Source organism: Lagenorhynchus albirostris, chromosome 13 (assembly GCF_949774975.1).
Source record: "Lagenorhynchus albirostris chromosome 13, mLagAlb1.1, whole genome shotgun sequence".
Classification (NCBI taxonomy): domain Eukaryota; kingdom Metazoa; phylum Chordata; class Mammalia; order Artiodactyla; family Delphinidae; genus Lagenorhynchus; species Lagenorhynchus albirostris.
The window spans coordinates 28,059,478-28,075,515 of NC_083107.1; the positions used below are offsets into that span (position 1 = coordinate 28,059,478).

General features: G+C 42.2%; 1 protein-coding gene across 1 annotated transcript in view; it reads left to right on the forward strand.

Annotated features, from left to right (window-relative positions):
• The window catches only part of EXOC6B (exocyst complex component 6B), a 712,247-nt gene extending 697,192 nt beyond the window's left edge, over positions 1–15,055 (forward strand). The window contains exons 21-22 of the mRNA XM_060169979.1: positions 10,404–10,516; positions 14,671–15,055. Coding sequence (XP_060025962.1) covers positions 10,404–10,516; positions 14,671–14,797 — 240 coding nt within the window. The 3' untranslated portion in view covers positions 14,798–15,055. The remainder of the gene's footprint in view (positions 1–10,403; positions 10,517–14,670) is intronic.
• The last annotated feature ends 983 nt before the right edge of the window (positions 15,056–16,038 follow it).

The window sequence follows — 16,038 nt, forward strand, 5'->3', positions numbered from 1 at the left end:
CTTCTCAAGTGCACACAGAACATTCTCCAAGATAGATCACATCTTGTGTCACCAATCAATCATCATTAAATTTAAGAAAATTGAAATCATATCATGCATCTTTTCTGACCAGAACGCTATGAGATTAGAAATCAATTACAGGGGGAAAAAACGTAAAAAACACAAACACATGGAGGCTAAACAATATGGTACTGAATAACCAAGAGATCACTGAAGAAATCAAAGAGGAAATCAAGAAATACCTAGAGACAAATTACAACAAAAACACAATGATCCAAAACCTATAGGATGCAGCAAAAGCAGTTCTAAGAGGGAAGTTTATAGCAACACAAGCCTACTTGAAGAAACAAGAAAAATCTCAAATAAACAATCTAAACTTACACCTAAAAGAACTAGAGAAAGAAGAACAAACAAAACCCAAAGTTAGTAGAAGAAAAGAAGTCATAAAGATCAGAGCGGAAATAAATGAAATAGAAACAAAGAAAACAATGGCAAAGATCAGTAAAACTAAAAGCTGGTTCTTTGAGAAGATAAACAAAATTGATAAACCATTAGCCAGACTCATCATGAAAAAGAGGGAGAGGAGTCAAATCAATAAAATTAGAAATGAAAAAGGAGAAGTTACAACAGACACCGCAGAAATACAGAGCATCCTAAGAGACTACTACAAGCAACTCTATGCCAATAAAATGGACAACCTGGAAGAAATGGACAAATTCTTAGAAAGGTATAACCTTCCAAGACTGGACCAGGAAGAAATAGAAAATATGAACAAACCAGTCACAAGTAATGAAATTGAAACTGTGATTAAAAATCTTCCAACAAAAAAAAGTCCAGGACCAGATGGCTTCACAGGTGAATTCTATCAAACGTTTAGAGAAGAGCTAACACCCATCCTTCTCAAACTCTTCCAAAAAATTGCAGAGGAAGGGACACTCCCAAACTCATTCTATGAGGCTACCATCACCCTGATACCAAAACCAAAGATACTACAAAAAAAGAAAATTACAGACCAATATCACTGATGAGTATAGATGGAAAAATCCTCAACATAATACTAGAAAACAGAATCCAACAACACATTAAAAGGATCATACACCATGATCAAGTGGGATTTATCCCAGGTATGCAAGGATTCTTCAATATACACAAATCAATCAATGTGATGCACCATATTAACAAACTGAAGAATAAAAGCCATATGATCTTCTCAATAGATGAAGAAAAAGCTTTTGACAAAATTCAACACCAATTTATGAAAACACTCTCCAGAAAGTGGGCATAGAGTGAACCTACCTCAACATAATAGAGGCCATATACGACAAACCCACAGCCAACATCATTCTCAATGGTGAAAAACTGAAAGCATTTCCTCTAAGATCAGGAAAAAGACAAGGATGTCCACTGTCACCACTATTATTCAACATAGATTTGGAAGTCCTAGCCACAGCATTCAGAGAAGAAAAAGAAATAAAGGAATACAAATTGGAAAAGAAGAAGTAAAACTGTCACTATTTGCAGATAACATCTCTATACTCTACATAGAGAATCCTAAAGATGCCTCCAGAAAACTACTAGAGCTAATCAATGAATTTGGTAAAGAAGCAGTATACAAAATTAATGCACAGAAATCTCTTGCATTCCTATACACTAATGATGAAAAACCTGAAAGAGAAATTAAGGAAACACTGCCATTTACCACTGCAACAGAAAGAATAAAATACCTAGGAATAAACCTACCTAAGGAGACAAAAGACCTGTATGCAGAAAACTGTAAGATGCTGATGAAAGAAATTAAAGATGATACCAAGAGATGGAGAGATATACCATGTTCTTGGATTGGAAGAATCAATACTGTGAAAATGACTATACAACCCAAAGCAATCTACAGATTCAATGCAATCCCTATCAAATGACCAATGGCATTTTTTACAGAACTACAACAAAAAATCTTAAAATTTGTATGGGGACCCTAAAGATCCCAAATAGCCAAAGCAGTCTTGAGGGAAAAAAACAGAGCTGGAGGAATCAGACTCCCTGACTTCAGACTATACTACAAAGCTACAGTAATCAAGACAGTATGGTACTGGTCCCAAAACAGAAATATAGATCAATGAAACAGGATAGAAAGCCCAGAGATAAACCCATGCACCTGTGGTCAACTCATACATGACAAAGTAGGCAAGGGTATACAATGGAGAAAAGACAGTCTCTTCAATATCTGGTGATGAGAAAACTGGACAGCTACATGTAAAAGAATGAAACTAGAACCCTCCCTAACACCATACACAAAAAGAAACTCAAAATGGATTAGACACCTAAATGGAAGACCGGGCACTATAATACTCTTAGAGGAAAACATAAGAAGAACTCTCTTTGACATAAATCACAGCAGGATCCTTTTTGATCCACCTCCTAGAGTAATGGAAATAAAAACAAAAATAAACAAATGGGACCTAATGAAACTTAAAAGCTTTTGCAAAGCAAAGGAAACCACAAACAAGATGAAAAGACAAACCTTAGAATGGGAGAAAATATTTGCGAACGAATCAGTGGGCAAAGGATTAATCTCCAAAATATATAAACAGGTCATGCAGCTCAATATCAAAAAAACAGACAACCCAATCAAGAAATGGGCAGAAGACCTAAATAGACATTTTTTCAAAGAAGATATACAGATGGTCAAGAAGCACATGAAAAGCTGCTCAGCATCACTGATCATTAGAGAAATGCAACTCAAAACTACAGTGAGGTATCACCTCACACCGGTCAGAATGGGCATAATCAGAAAATCTACAAACAACTAATGCTGGAGAGGGTGTGGAGAAAAGGGAACCCTCTTGCACTGTTGGTGGGAATGTAAATTGATACAGCCACTATGGAGAACAGTATGGAGGTTCCTCAAAAAACTAACAATAGAACTGCCATACAACCCAGCAATCCCACTACTGGGCATATACCCTGAGAAAACCATAATTCAAAACAGTCATGTACCACAATGCAGCTCTATTTCCAATAGCCAGGACATGGAAGCAACCTAAGTGTCCATCGACAGATGAATGGATAAAGAAGATGTGGCACATATATACAATGGAATATTACTCAGCCATAAAAAGAAACAAAATTGAATTATTTGTCGTGAGGTGGATGGACCTAGAGACCGGCATACAGAGTGAAGTAAGTCAGAAAGAGAAAAACAAATACTGTATGCTAACACATATATATGGAATCTTAAAGAAAAAAATTGTTCTGAAGATCCTGGGGGCAGGACAGGAATATAGACCCAGACATAGAGAATGGACTTGAGGACACAGAGAGGGGTAAGGGTAAGCTGGGACGAAGTGAGAGAGTGGCATGGACATATATACACTACCAAATGTAAAATAGATAGCTAGTGGGAAGCAGCCGCATAGCACAGGGAGATCAGCTCGGTGCTTTGTGTCCACCTAGAGGGGTGGGATAGGGAGGGTGGGAGGGAAACGCCAGAGGGAGGAGATATGGGGATATATGTATATGTATAGCTGATTCACTTTGTTATACAGCAGAAACTAACACACCATTGTAAAGCAAGTGTATTCCAATAAAGATATTAATTAATTAATTTTTAAAATTAAAAAAATTAAAACCAGTATTCTGACTGGCAATTGTAAGGCTAAAGACAAAAAAGAACTGTATGAAAATACTATACTCTAGTTAGTAAACTTGTTTTTCTCACATGGGTGTGGATTAGCAATTCTGAAACTACTTTATACTGCACTAGGCCTGAACCAATAAGTAAAATATAATGAGAGCCAGGTTTCTCATTGTCAGAGAAAGAAGTGATAAATAAGGAAAGAGGGAAGGAGAGAATGAATCCTCTGGTGTTTGACTGGAATCATAGACATCAAATATGAACTCATGACTTTAAAATATATTCACAAAAGATATAGATGTCTTAATAAACATACATATATTTCTTAGCTCTGTCCACTGAGAGGGCCTAGAGGCAATAACACCTCAGTAGAACTGAGCATGCTAAGTGCTCAGATCTTGGTTTCTAAAAACCATTCCCCAAAACAAGGAACTAGATGGAGCTCCTTGGAGAAGTAACTGGTTCCAAAGCAAGGGCAGGGAAAGTGCAAGATGAGCTTGGAACACTTTATAGTGCCAGCAAGTAAGGAATTGTTCAAGAAAGGATAGGGACAGGTGAAAAATACACAGGAAAGCCAGTCTGAAGGCATCCCTAATGGCCAAAGCCAGAATAAGTTGAACAATAACATGAATAATGATTGTATTAGATTATAACCCACGAAATAAAATAAATATCTGTGAGGTCATGCTGATATAAATAATTGGACAAATAAATAAATGGAGGAAAAGGGACAGCACTTTTCCTCACAGGAGAATTCCATTTAATAACTACATATATTAAAATTATTAATATTATCAATATTAATAATAAATATTGTTGTAGGCAGGATCCACCAATGGATGTTAAAGTTAGTGGACAAAAGTTTGAGGAGAAACAGGATATTTGCGTAGTATTAAAGTATGTCTCCCATAAGAAATGTATTAATTATTTACAAAGGTAAAAGTAATAACTTTGCAGTAGAGAAACTCACCACCTTAACCAAATGATCAATAATGAGATATGTATGTGGGCATCATATATACCTGATATGATGCACTGAGAAGGGGGCAGTATCACTCCTTTTCTACAGTATTTTTGCAAGAAAAAAAAATGCATAACCTCAATCCAGAGTTTCTTAACCTCAACACTATTGACATTTGGGGCTGGTAATTCTTTGTTGTGGGGCTGTCTTGAGCACTGTAGGATGTTTAGCAGCATTCCTGGCTTCTACTGACTCGATGCCAGGAGCATCACCACCACTACCATCACCCAGCCTTGTTACAACCCCAAATGTCTCAGACATTGTCAGATGTCCCATGGGAGGCAAGATCTCCCTTAGTTGAGAACTACTGCCTCAATCTAACAATAAACAAATATTGGGCAGACCCAAATTAAGGGACATTCTGCAAAATAAATGACTGGGGACTTCTGCAGCGGTCCAGTGGTTAAGACTCCGCACTTCCACTGCAGGGAACACAGGTTTGATCCCTGGTCGGAGAACTAAGATCCTGCATGCTGTGTGGCACAGCCAAAAAAAAAAAAAAAATTAAATGATTGAAAGTAAAGTGTAAGTATCAAGGTCTTGAAAAATAAGAATGAGGAACTATAACACATTGGAAGAGTCTCAGGAGGCATGATGATTAAATGAAATGTGGGATACTGGATTGGATCAGAAAAAGGACATTAGTAGAAAATCTGGTGAAAATGGAATGAAATCATAGTTTAGTTAATAGTATTGTACCAATGTTGATTTCTTGGTTCTGATCATTGTAATATAATATGTGAACATTAGAGAAGCTGGGTGAAGGGTATAGAGGAACTGTCTAAACTATTTTTGCAACCTGTATGTAAGTCTAAAATTATTTCAAAATAATAACCATTAAACACTAAATCATGTTATAGTCTTTGTGATGCCAAAGGGAACGTCTCACTGTGGTGCTAGTATTTGAGTTATCTTCTATTTCTGACAAGTATGAATGGTTTCCCATTTGTGAAAATGATGTAAAGTATTGTTTACAAAATTTTTATGACCAAAATATGAATCAATACAAACAAAAATGTTAAGTTAATAATAACACATGTGGCATGAGGATGTGGTAAAAACTGCAAAAGTGATACTCAATAAAGTTTGAGGAATAGTGATCTTAAGTTCAGTCTCCCACCTTTGATGCTCCTCTTTTTTCTTCTTCTCCATCCACCACCTACTTACAAACATCAAGAAGTAAGATGCCTTAAAATGCATATATAGTATGCTACTTTCTGTGAAAGAAAGAGGAGGGAATAAGAAAGCATACGTGTATCTGCATATCTTTACAAATAAAAACATAGGAAGGACAAATCCAAAAACAATGGAGTTGGGTACCTATAAGGCATATTAGGAATTGGGGTGAAAGGGATACAACAAAGGAAAGAGTGACACTTTTCTGAGTTAACGTTTTTGTATTGTTTTGACTTTTGGAAGCATGTTAATGTCCTACATATGTAAAAAATTAAGAAGGATGGGAGGGAGGAGCCTAAAACTAAAAGCAAATGGAGACAAATGAACCCAGTTGTATTTAGATGAATACCATAACCAAACTGAAGGGAAAATTTAAAAAGGACTAATCCAAGTGGCTTACGAGCATAGGCTTTGATGATACACACTCAAGTTGGGAGAGGAAATTGCAAACAAATCTCAAAGTCTTTTTAGCAGGCTTTTTTGTTTTTGTAGTGGTATATACAAACAATTCTGAACTGATTTTAGATATATTATAGGATTAAGCAAATTAGTGAATGAGATGATGTCGTTGAGAGCCAGGATTCTCACTGTGGAAGAAAGCATATGTGGGATAGAGGAAGGCAAAAAAGAACTCTGTGAGAATGATTAGAATTGGAGGTATTGGTGTAAACTCATGATCTCTAAAATGTGTGTGCATACATGCTTATATAAGTACACATGGATGTATGGATGTATGTGTGTGCGTGTGTATATGTGAATTATATGCATATATTTCCTAGCTCTGTCCGCTGAGAGGGCTTAGCTCCCCATAGATTGTCCCCAAGTAGCAATGAGCACACCTAGCACCCAAATCTTGATCTCTAATAACCTTCCCACTAAAAGAAACCAGGGCTGTTCAGAGAAATGGCTGATTTCAGAGCTGGGCATGGTAGATACAAGATGAACCTGCAACACCTTATTATGCCAGAAAGTAAGGAAGTCCTGAAAAAAAAAAATCATGGGGGCATGTCACAAGGACACAGGCTGTAGCTTGACAGATCTCCCACTTGCCAAACCTGGGACAATTTGAGCATCAAAGTAATTAGGTATAGTAATGAATATAAACCATTGAAAAAATGGAAACCCATGAATCCATACCAATAATAAAATAGATAAATTAATGGGGGAGAAGGAGAGAGCACTTGCTTATGGTAGAATGCTGAGTGACAACTGATAAACGTGGAGGGAAGGATAGAATTGGAATGTCATCAGTGTGAGACCATCATAGTAAAGACCAAAGCGAAGAAGAATCCTCAATAGATGCTAAATCTAAGGGGAAATTTTAACCAGGAGCAGTATATTCACATGGTCTTAAATTGTCTCCTCAATTGCTTCCTAGTTGCAAAAGAAAATATAATACCTAGACGGTAGAGAAATCAGACAACGTCTTGACTGGGTGATCCAAATTAATATCACCAATGAGAGACAAATGAACACTGTATATTGTATACCTCCAGATGTGATGCCCTGAGGAGGACATAACATCACATGTGATATTCCGGCCCGAAATGCATGTCTTATATCTTATTATAAGCATTAGAAAAACCAAAACTAAGGGGGGAAAAAGGAGACAGGGAACTTTTGAAGAGTTGACATCCTTCAAAAATGTCAATATCATATAAGAAAGAGACAGACTGTGGAAATAGTCCAGATTAAAGTAGGCTCAGTAGATAACTAAATGTAATACCTAATCCTAAATAAACAAAAAGGCTATGCAGGATTTTATTGGGTCAACTTATAAAATTAGGGTATGGACAGTATCAATATTAAATTTATTAAAGTTAAAAACCATACTGTGATTATGTATGAGAATAGCCCTAATTCTTAGGAACACTGAAATATTTGGGGATAAAGGGTCATGATATATGTAATTTACTCTCAAGAGACTCCAAAAAGAGGTACTGTGTGTGCAAAGAAAGAAAGAGAGAGAGAACACAAATGATGGAGCGTATGGGGTAAAATGTTGACAATGGGTGGATCTGGGAGGAGGGTATATGGTGCTCCTTATGCTACATCTATTCTTAGAACCTTCTGATAAATTGAAAATTATTTCCAAATGAAAAATTTTTAAAATAAAAAAGAATGTGATCGTTAGTGATGACTGAATGTTCTGCATCCTTGAGAGAGACTTTATTGAGATTTAACAAGGCCATTGCATGCAGAGAACTAGGCTGAGAGGGCCTGGTTCACCTCTGAAAGTCATAGTCTGGAGACCAAAGTGCTGTATTGATAAACAAGCCTGCCAGTTTTCTTGTTCTCTTATTCTAACACTGTTTCTAAGGAATCCAGTAGAACTGCACCCCAAGGCAGTTAACTTAGTTAAGTCCCACCCAGACTCTAGTATGTGTCCATCTGTCTCAGAGGAGGCCATCAGACCTAGGTACAGGCCACTGAAAAGGACTGTAGAAAGCAGCACAGACGCAGAGTGTGAGCTACAGGCTCATACTGGTTGAGCTTAATAGAGTTTGTGTAGCTTCCTTGCCTGGAGTGGGATAAATTAGGTAGCTTGTCATCCCAGAGCTCTTAGTCTCAGTACTGGCATTGAGAGACTTTAGCAAGAGTTTAAAAATAGAAAACTTAGAGCTGAGTAATGAACTGCCCTCCACACCCCACTGGTGATTTACCCAGGCTTCATCAGCCCCAAAAGACATGGTGTTCTTTTCAGTAAATCAGAAAATAGTGATACCATTAATTCCATCACTGAAATTAGGAATTCGATAGTAGAGAAGGTAGTTTTATTAAATGCATATATATGTCCACATCTGAAAAGTAATACCTGAAATAGCTTTAAGAAATCATGTTTTCATGTTTTTCCAATTAAACTTATTTGGTTTTCTTTCACCTTTCTTTTGTTAGCTCCCTAGCACGCAAACAGTAAAAGGTTTTTTAAATTTTCTGAGAAAAAAATTTAATTAAGAAAATGCTATCTTTTTCATAGTTTTTTCCTTGGGATTTGGAGGAAAAGCGTAATCATATTTGTAGACGACCTTTAGAACAAGGGACACTCCAAGTGTCTGTCATGCTCCCTAGGAGAAACTGTCTTGACGGGTCTTTGGACACTATAGGATAGAAATACTAAGATTAGAATAGGAAGTCAAGGAAATATTTCTTCTAAAGGAGAGCCCTGCAAGGCCTGGGGACAGCAAAAGGAAGTGGTAGAAGCCCTTTTACTTGCCAACTAACATAGGCGTGACCTAAAAGAGACCTGAGAGGGCCTTTTGGGGCCGTGCTGACCCAGGCCAACCAACGTGTCTGTCTCTCTCCCCCTCTCCTCTCATCTTTAGCATCCCTTTCCTGGCTGAGGGTGTAGGGGCTTTTCTCTGTTTTAGCAAAATTTTGGGGACTTCAGCCAATTCCCATCCTGTCTGAGGAAGTTCATAACAGCCATTCTAAGAGAGTGGATAGAAGAGGAAGCTTGGCCAAGTAGGGCAAGGCCCACACTGCCCATTTGCCCAGCTGGGCAGTGAAGACAGACAAGGGAAGAAGGTGTGCCTAAGAGCCCAGGCTCTGGCATTGGATTGACTCTAGGCCTCTCTTTGTTCTGCACAGAGTGATAGCCATCTACAATCTTCATCAACTGTTATCTCTTGGAAAGGGAGAAGTAAAGAAATGTCTTGAGTCCAAAAGCACTTATATGTATCTCATTGCTAGAAAGCCAGCTTGAAGGCCCTTCTTCTATGTAATGATGTGAGTCTGGGATGGTGACCCCTCTAGAAGTTTATAGAGGGGAGCTAGCACCTTCCCTTTCATCACCCTTACCTTTGAAAGGCACTGATTTCATTTTTCTTTTTTAGCTTTATTCAGTTACAATTTAAAAATATTTATTAGAGTGATACCTGAGGCTAAAGCTGGCTGGGAAAGAAAGCCTTTGACAAAATGTATTTAGTTAACAGGTTTCCATCTGTTCAGCCAGTGTCCACGTAGGTGTAATATATTGCCTCATGTAAATATTGCATGGCCCATTTATGCCTTGGTTCAGTGTTTCTGTGTTGTCTGTGTGTCTGGTTTGTTTCTGGCATGTGCATGTGTCTATATCAACGGAGTAATTTGGGCAAAGTCAACGCAGCAAGTCACGAAACTCGTACTTGAACCCAGACCTTCCAACCTGAAAGCTCATATAGTTGCATATGTGGCACTGGACACATCCACCTTTATCTGTTCATTGTTGAATTCTGAGCTCCTAGAATGGTGCTTGGCACATGGAAGGCATTTCACAAGTACTTATTAAGCAAATGAGTGATTATTATGATAGTCTTGTGTTTTGATTCAGTCCAGTGTTAGTTTCATTACAGGCCTGCCTCTGAGAGCTGTCTCCTAGCAGCATGTACTCTTAGCAACATTACAGTGCTTATGGAAGAGATGACTCTGCCTATAGTGATTACTCATTTATTTTCTTAATTGCAATACAGTCTGTAGCCATTCTTTCTCTTACTATGTTTTAAATTTTATTCTTCAAGTCTACTGTAGATGGTAGTGAAGGATGCAAGGGGTTTCTGAGATCCTGATTTGTCTTATCTGTCTGATGATATTTTACAGCTTTTAGATCTCTTCCTCCAGTGGGATTGGTCAACGTACCTAGCTGACTATGGTCAGCCCACCTGCAAGTACCTCCGGGTAAACCCTGTGACAGCTCTGACCCTGCTTGAGAAGTGAGTACCCATCCAGTGGTCTGTGTTGGGGGGTGGGGAAATGGGGATGGCGGGTTGGTATAGAGGATAATTTTCTCTTTGCCAATACCTTGAAAAGACTGCAAAGAGGCCCCATTCTTAAAGTCTCCATAGGTGCTCTCGGCAGTCTCCATCATTGGATTTGGCAGGCCAGTCTTCCTCTTGTGGCCTCTTAATTCCTGAGCCTTGGCAAGCTAGGGCAAGTATGGGTCAATGGGGCTCTGACATTACCTCAGAGCTTACCTAGAGATGACAAGAGGAGAAAGGAAGATGCCTTAGTTTGGGGCTCCCTTCAGCCTGGTGAACAGTGAGCCTGGCCCCAGCCATCTGGAGTATGATGATGGATAGAGGACAGCCCCACAGAACAGATGGCTTCTGGTTCCTAGCAGAGAAGCTCCTGAAATTACTGAAACCTTCACCTGCCCCTCCAAGCCCCGCCCCTGCCAGACCGAGCTCTACTGTGCTGACTGTCCCAAGAAAGCTGTGTTGGAGGTGCCTCATTCTTGCCTTAGGCAGTCACTGGCCCGCAGAAGTCCTGCTACAGGGCTGTAGCGTCTCTGACGGAGAGATGCTTCCACTGAGATTGAGTTAGCCAGGTCCGGAGCATCTCACTAACCAATAAGTCACCCAGATGCTGGAATCTGATATTCATTGTACCCTGGCTCTGGCTTTAGCTTACCTAGTTGAGAGCTGGCAGACCAGAGACTAAGACCCACGTAAAAGGGAAGCTTTTTCTTGTCATCAAACTAGATAACCGCTGGCTTCTTAGCAGCTTCCTAGGAGAGTGCCTTGCATCTCGACAGTGTAGCAAGTCTACGTATATAGCCAGCCAAGCAGGTCTCAAATCCTAGCAAGGCAAGGATCAGAGTCCAGGAGGCCAGAGTGGAGCCTTAGACAGAAGCAGAGGCTGAGGTGTACCTTCCTACTGTGCAATATGACAGGGGAGAGAAGGGGAGGGGCAGAGGTGTGTGTTTGGAGCCAAGAAACTAAGAGCCCAGAGTTGACTTTCTCCAGATCAAGACAGAGACTGATGTTTCCATTTTGACTTTGTTTCCCATGGTTCTCTCTCCCAATGACCTTCTTCCCTAGGATATCTAGAGAGTAAGTATATTATTCACTTGGGCCCTTTCCATCGCTTTGAGGCAAGTCCTTCCAGTCTCCTCGTTGACACTAATGACTACACTAATATCCCTACCCTGTGAGTTGTCCCCACCCTGACATACTAATCTACTAAACCAGTCTGGTGCCAACTGGCTGGCCGCCTCCTCTCTCCTTGGTCCTTAGAGTGACCCTTGGCTTACCAGTTCCTTTGGGGCTGGGAGTGGTAACAGGGATTTTCCCCCATCGGTGCCAGGCGAAGGGTTGTTCCCAGCCAGCTTCCTGGCACACGCAATACCCTTGCTAGTCCAGGGCCTAGCCCCGACTAGCCCTGGCAATTCAGCCCCGACACACGGGAGCTCCTCAGCAGTCTCCCCTCCCTCCCAGTGGTGAGGCCCATGGCTTTAAGATCTCCCGTCGAAGACTCTTTACTAGAGGCAAGGCCTCATCCCAGAGTTCTCAGTACCCAGCTGAAATGGCTTTTGCGTTGGTGCTTAGATGTCATATTCATTATGTGTCTAAACGGGCTCTAGGATTCCCTTTGGCCCGTTGCCTCTCCACCGTCCTTTACTCCCCTGTTCCTGAGAATCTCTAGATCCAAGAGGTACTGGCTCATCTACTTCCTATGGATCAACAATAGGCTAAAATAGTCAGCCTCTCGGGAGCATTCTGGAGGCCTAGCCAGTAATAACGCCACGTGCTTAGCCCGAGCGATCAGCAGGGTTTAAAACCACCCTTCCAAACACAACAGGGCCAAAGACCACCCAGGTCACTAAAATCTGTATTTCCCAGCCTCATAGGAATCAGTCCCTTTACCTGACCCATTCCTGCTTTCCCCTTGACACGCTCTCCTTTTCAACCTGACACTTCTTAGCAGGGTGAGACATGGAAAGACCCAAAGACCTGACGAGGACATTTCAGGAAAGAGAAGAGGCCCCTGGTCACTGAGAGGTGGCCGTAGCCAAAGTAGACCCAGATCCTAGGCTTACAGAAGGCAGTGGGGCGTGGGGAGGGCTCTCCTTTGGTTTCAGAGCGTTCCAGGGTACAGACCAGCGTGCCACCATCAGCCCTCAGGGCACCTGAGTTTCTCTTTCAAGTAATCCCAACTCCAGGTCTTCATGGCTAAAACATCCTGGCCTCTGGGGCCTGGAGACCACCCTCTTTTTCCCTTTCTCCTCCCTTACTTCTGGAACTTCCCCATGGGAGCTGAAAGCCAGCTCCGGCTGCCTATCTCTGGGCTGCTTTGAGGAGTCATGAAACTAATGATCACATAGGATGTTAACTTAAATGTCTTATAAAGGTAGGAAGTGTTTTTATTTCCTTATTGTTTCTTTCTGTTTTGCTTTGTGTTGGTTTTATTTAGATTTATAGTATATCCAGAAAAGGTAAAGGAGCTGTTCTCTGGGATAAATAATACTAAATCAAGCCAGTTCCACAAACATAATTGTGCAGTTAATGTTTAAGGGACCAAATACAATAATCATCATAGCCTTGGGGACCTTTGTGCTTTCTTTACAACCTAAACCTCTAAACCTCTGTCATCTCTCCTTCTTCCTCCCGTCCAAGCACAGGCCTCCACGTGTGGGTGGTTGTACCTTATTCACAGTGTCTAAGCATGCTTGATGAGTAATTCCAGGCTTAGGTCAGAGAGAGAAGTCTCAATTGGTTTGTGGCTGTCACTGTCAGCCAGAGCCATAAAGCAATGGTGCTCATTAGAACCTCCCTACCATATGGATATAAATGTCCTTATGGGCTCTCTGGCCTTTTGACTGGCCTCTAGTCTGTCCCTCTGCACATGGCCACCCCACAGAAAAAAAAAACATGGGCCAGGATTGGCCAAAGGCCCTGGGAAGTCTGCCTGAGAGCAGTTTACTCCCCAGTGCCAGGTTCCTTCCGTCCCCTGTCCTAGCCTATCACCGTGCAGACCAGGGGACTGTGAAGTCAGAGCTGGCCAAGTTCCTGGGGGACGGTGGTGAGGAACCGCCTAGCCTGACCCCAAGGAGAAATGAGTCTGGGCAGTGTCCTTAATTCTCTACCACTAGAACTATCCGTGGGCTGGAGGTCCAGTGTGCAGAGGCTGGGGCCAGAGTTCACAATCACCAACAGATGTCAGGGGCTGTGGGCCCTTTTTGGGGAATAACAGATGCCTGGGATCTGTCACAATGGCTTAGTCGGGCTTGGGGGCTGCTCCGGCGACCTCAGCCTGGCCTTGACTTTCTCCATCCATGCTTCCCAGTTAGGTCTCTCCATCTGGTGGAACTGGTGGCCAGAACTGCCCATGGTTTGTGCTCTAGGAATATTCCATCCCTGGAGTTTTAGCATGAGCCAGTTAGAAAGTTTTCCAAAGGTCAAGATCTGAAGACATAGCAGCCGTTGAGAACTTAGGGGCTTGTCTTGCCTAAAGCCCCGGTTGGCTCAGTCTTCTGGCGCCTGCTCTCCTCAGCACCATGCCCTCTGACCACCTCACTGCCCCTGAGCCCCTACCCTGAGGCAAAGGAAAAGAGATCAGTCAAGCCCTTGGTTTTGTTAGCGGTAGGATAGACTAACCAGGTAGAGTAGGGTTTGGAAATGCACAGTGGCTTTCAGTTACTCATGTTCTTTTGGAATTGCTAGTTAAGAGCAGCGTTCTGCTTTACCTTTCAAATACCAGCTGTAAGGTCCCAGCAGGATTTAGTAGGTTTATGAGGTGATGAGAAGACCTTAGACGTTCTCTAAGGTCCTGTTGACCGTCAGGGCTGCAGCAGGTGCCAGATACCTACAACAGAGGCATACCTGGGCATAGAAGGGAAGGAAGTAGGTAGGGTGGGTATGGATGAGGAGGCGATCGGCCATGGCCGGCTCTTGACTGTTCTCCAAAGGTGACTGAAGTGGGGAGGCCTTTGGGTGCCAGGAGGGCAGCGTCGTGAGTAGTAGTAGGTGAGCATGCGCCTGACAGTGGAAGTGTTCTGGACTCTCTCAACTCCGGGTGGTGGTTAAGACACACTAGCCACCATTGCCGCCTCAAACACTTTGCTCTCTGTCTTCCCTTCTCTGTGTAGGATGAAGGACACTAGCCGCAAGAACAACATGTTTGCACAATTTCGGAAAAATGAGCGAGACAAGCAGAAATTGATTGACACTGTGGCCAAGCAACTCCGGGGACTCATCAGCAGCCACCACTCATGAAGGCGGGCCTCAGGCCCACGGAGGCTGCTAGCTGCAGCCCCAGGGTCCGGACCCCAGCACTGGCTGGCCCTGCATTTGTGCATTCTTCTTCAAAGAGAGCAAATGTATTTTTTTAATAACCTATGTACAGTATTCGCATAACCTTTCCCTATAGTGAAAGAGGCACGAGGGTAAGCAAGTCCACGAGCTGTTGCTAGGCTTCAGGGGAAGTCACACTACACTGTCTGTATTTTCCTAGAGATGGCGGTGTCATCGGTCCAGTATGATAAACCACCTTTCATCTGTGGCTCTAGAGCTTAGATCTGGGGCTCAGAAACTACACAAACAAAATGGGTACTTGGCACTGGGAGGAAAGGTGAGTAGGCAGAAGGATAATAAAGTACATCCTGTTCACTCCTTGGTGCCCCATTCACCGTGTAGGTGAGGCCGATTCTTCTTGATGCAAGGAAAGGGCCTGGAAAACATTACTACTTAGTCTATCAAAGACCAGCACACAGTTCTGGAGGTTCATCTCTTCAGTCCACTGACTTTCACTGACCGGTGAACAAGCGTGCTGTGTGGCAAGATGACGGCTTCGCTCCAGTCCCCACAAGGATGGCATTTTTTAGCCTAGATCTGACCCAATGCTTTTACTTCTAAGTTTTCTGGGGCCCGGTAGAGCTGAGTATGCAGCGGGAAGAATTGGACCTCATGACTAACTATAGGCTGCCCCACACCAGGAGGAGATCTTGAAAGCCAATGCAGATGGAATCAGAGCCCCAGCCCTTCCCCATTCCTCTCATTGCCTTCTTTCAGGGTCAGGGTACTTGGCTCAGGGCATAGGTCAACAGTTATTCCATAGACAGAGAGTCTCAGACTTGGCCTCTTCCAGCAGTATCATTGGGATAGTCAGATGCCAGAAGCCTGAAAATGGCCCTTACTTTACCCTTAGGTAAAACCTTGGAATCATTCCTTTGTGTTTTAAAGCCAACTTTCTGGCCACCATCTTTAAAGGAAATGTCATCAACTCTGAACTGTGGGGACAGCTATAGCTGGACTGGATGCCTTTAGGGATGGAACCACTGTCACCGTGAAGTAGAGCGGGTCAGCCATGGCTAGTGGTTTGTTACCCATGGCACAGCTGTCCCTCACTAAGTCATATCCTGGATAAGCTCTTCTTGCTCTAGCCCAAAGCTTCCATCCCCTTTTGAGATTCCCCATAGCTATCTTTTGGCTTCATCTGAGAAGGATTGCCTGTAATC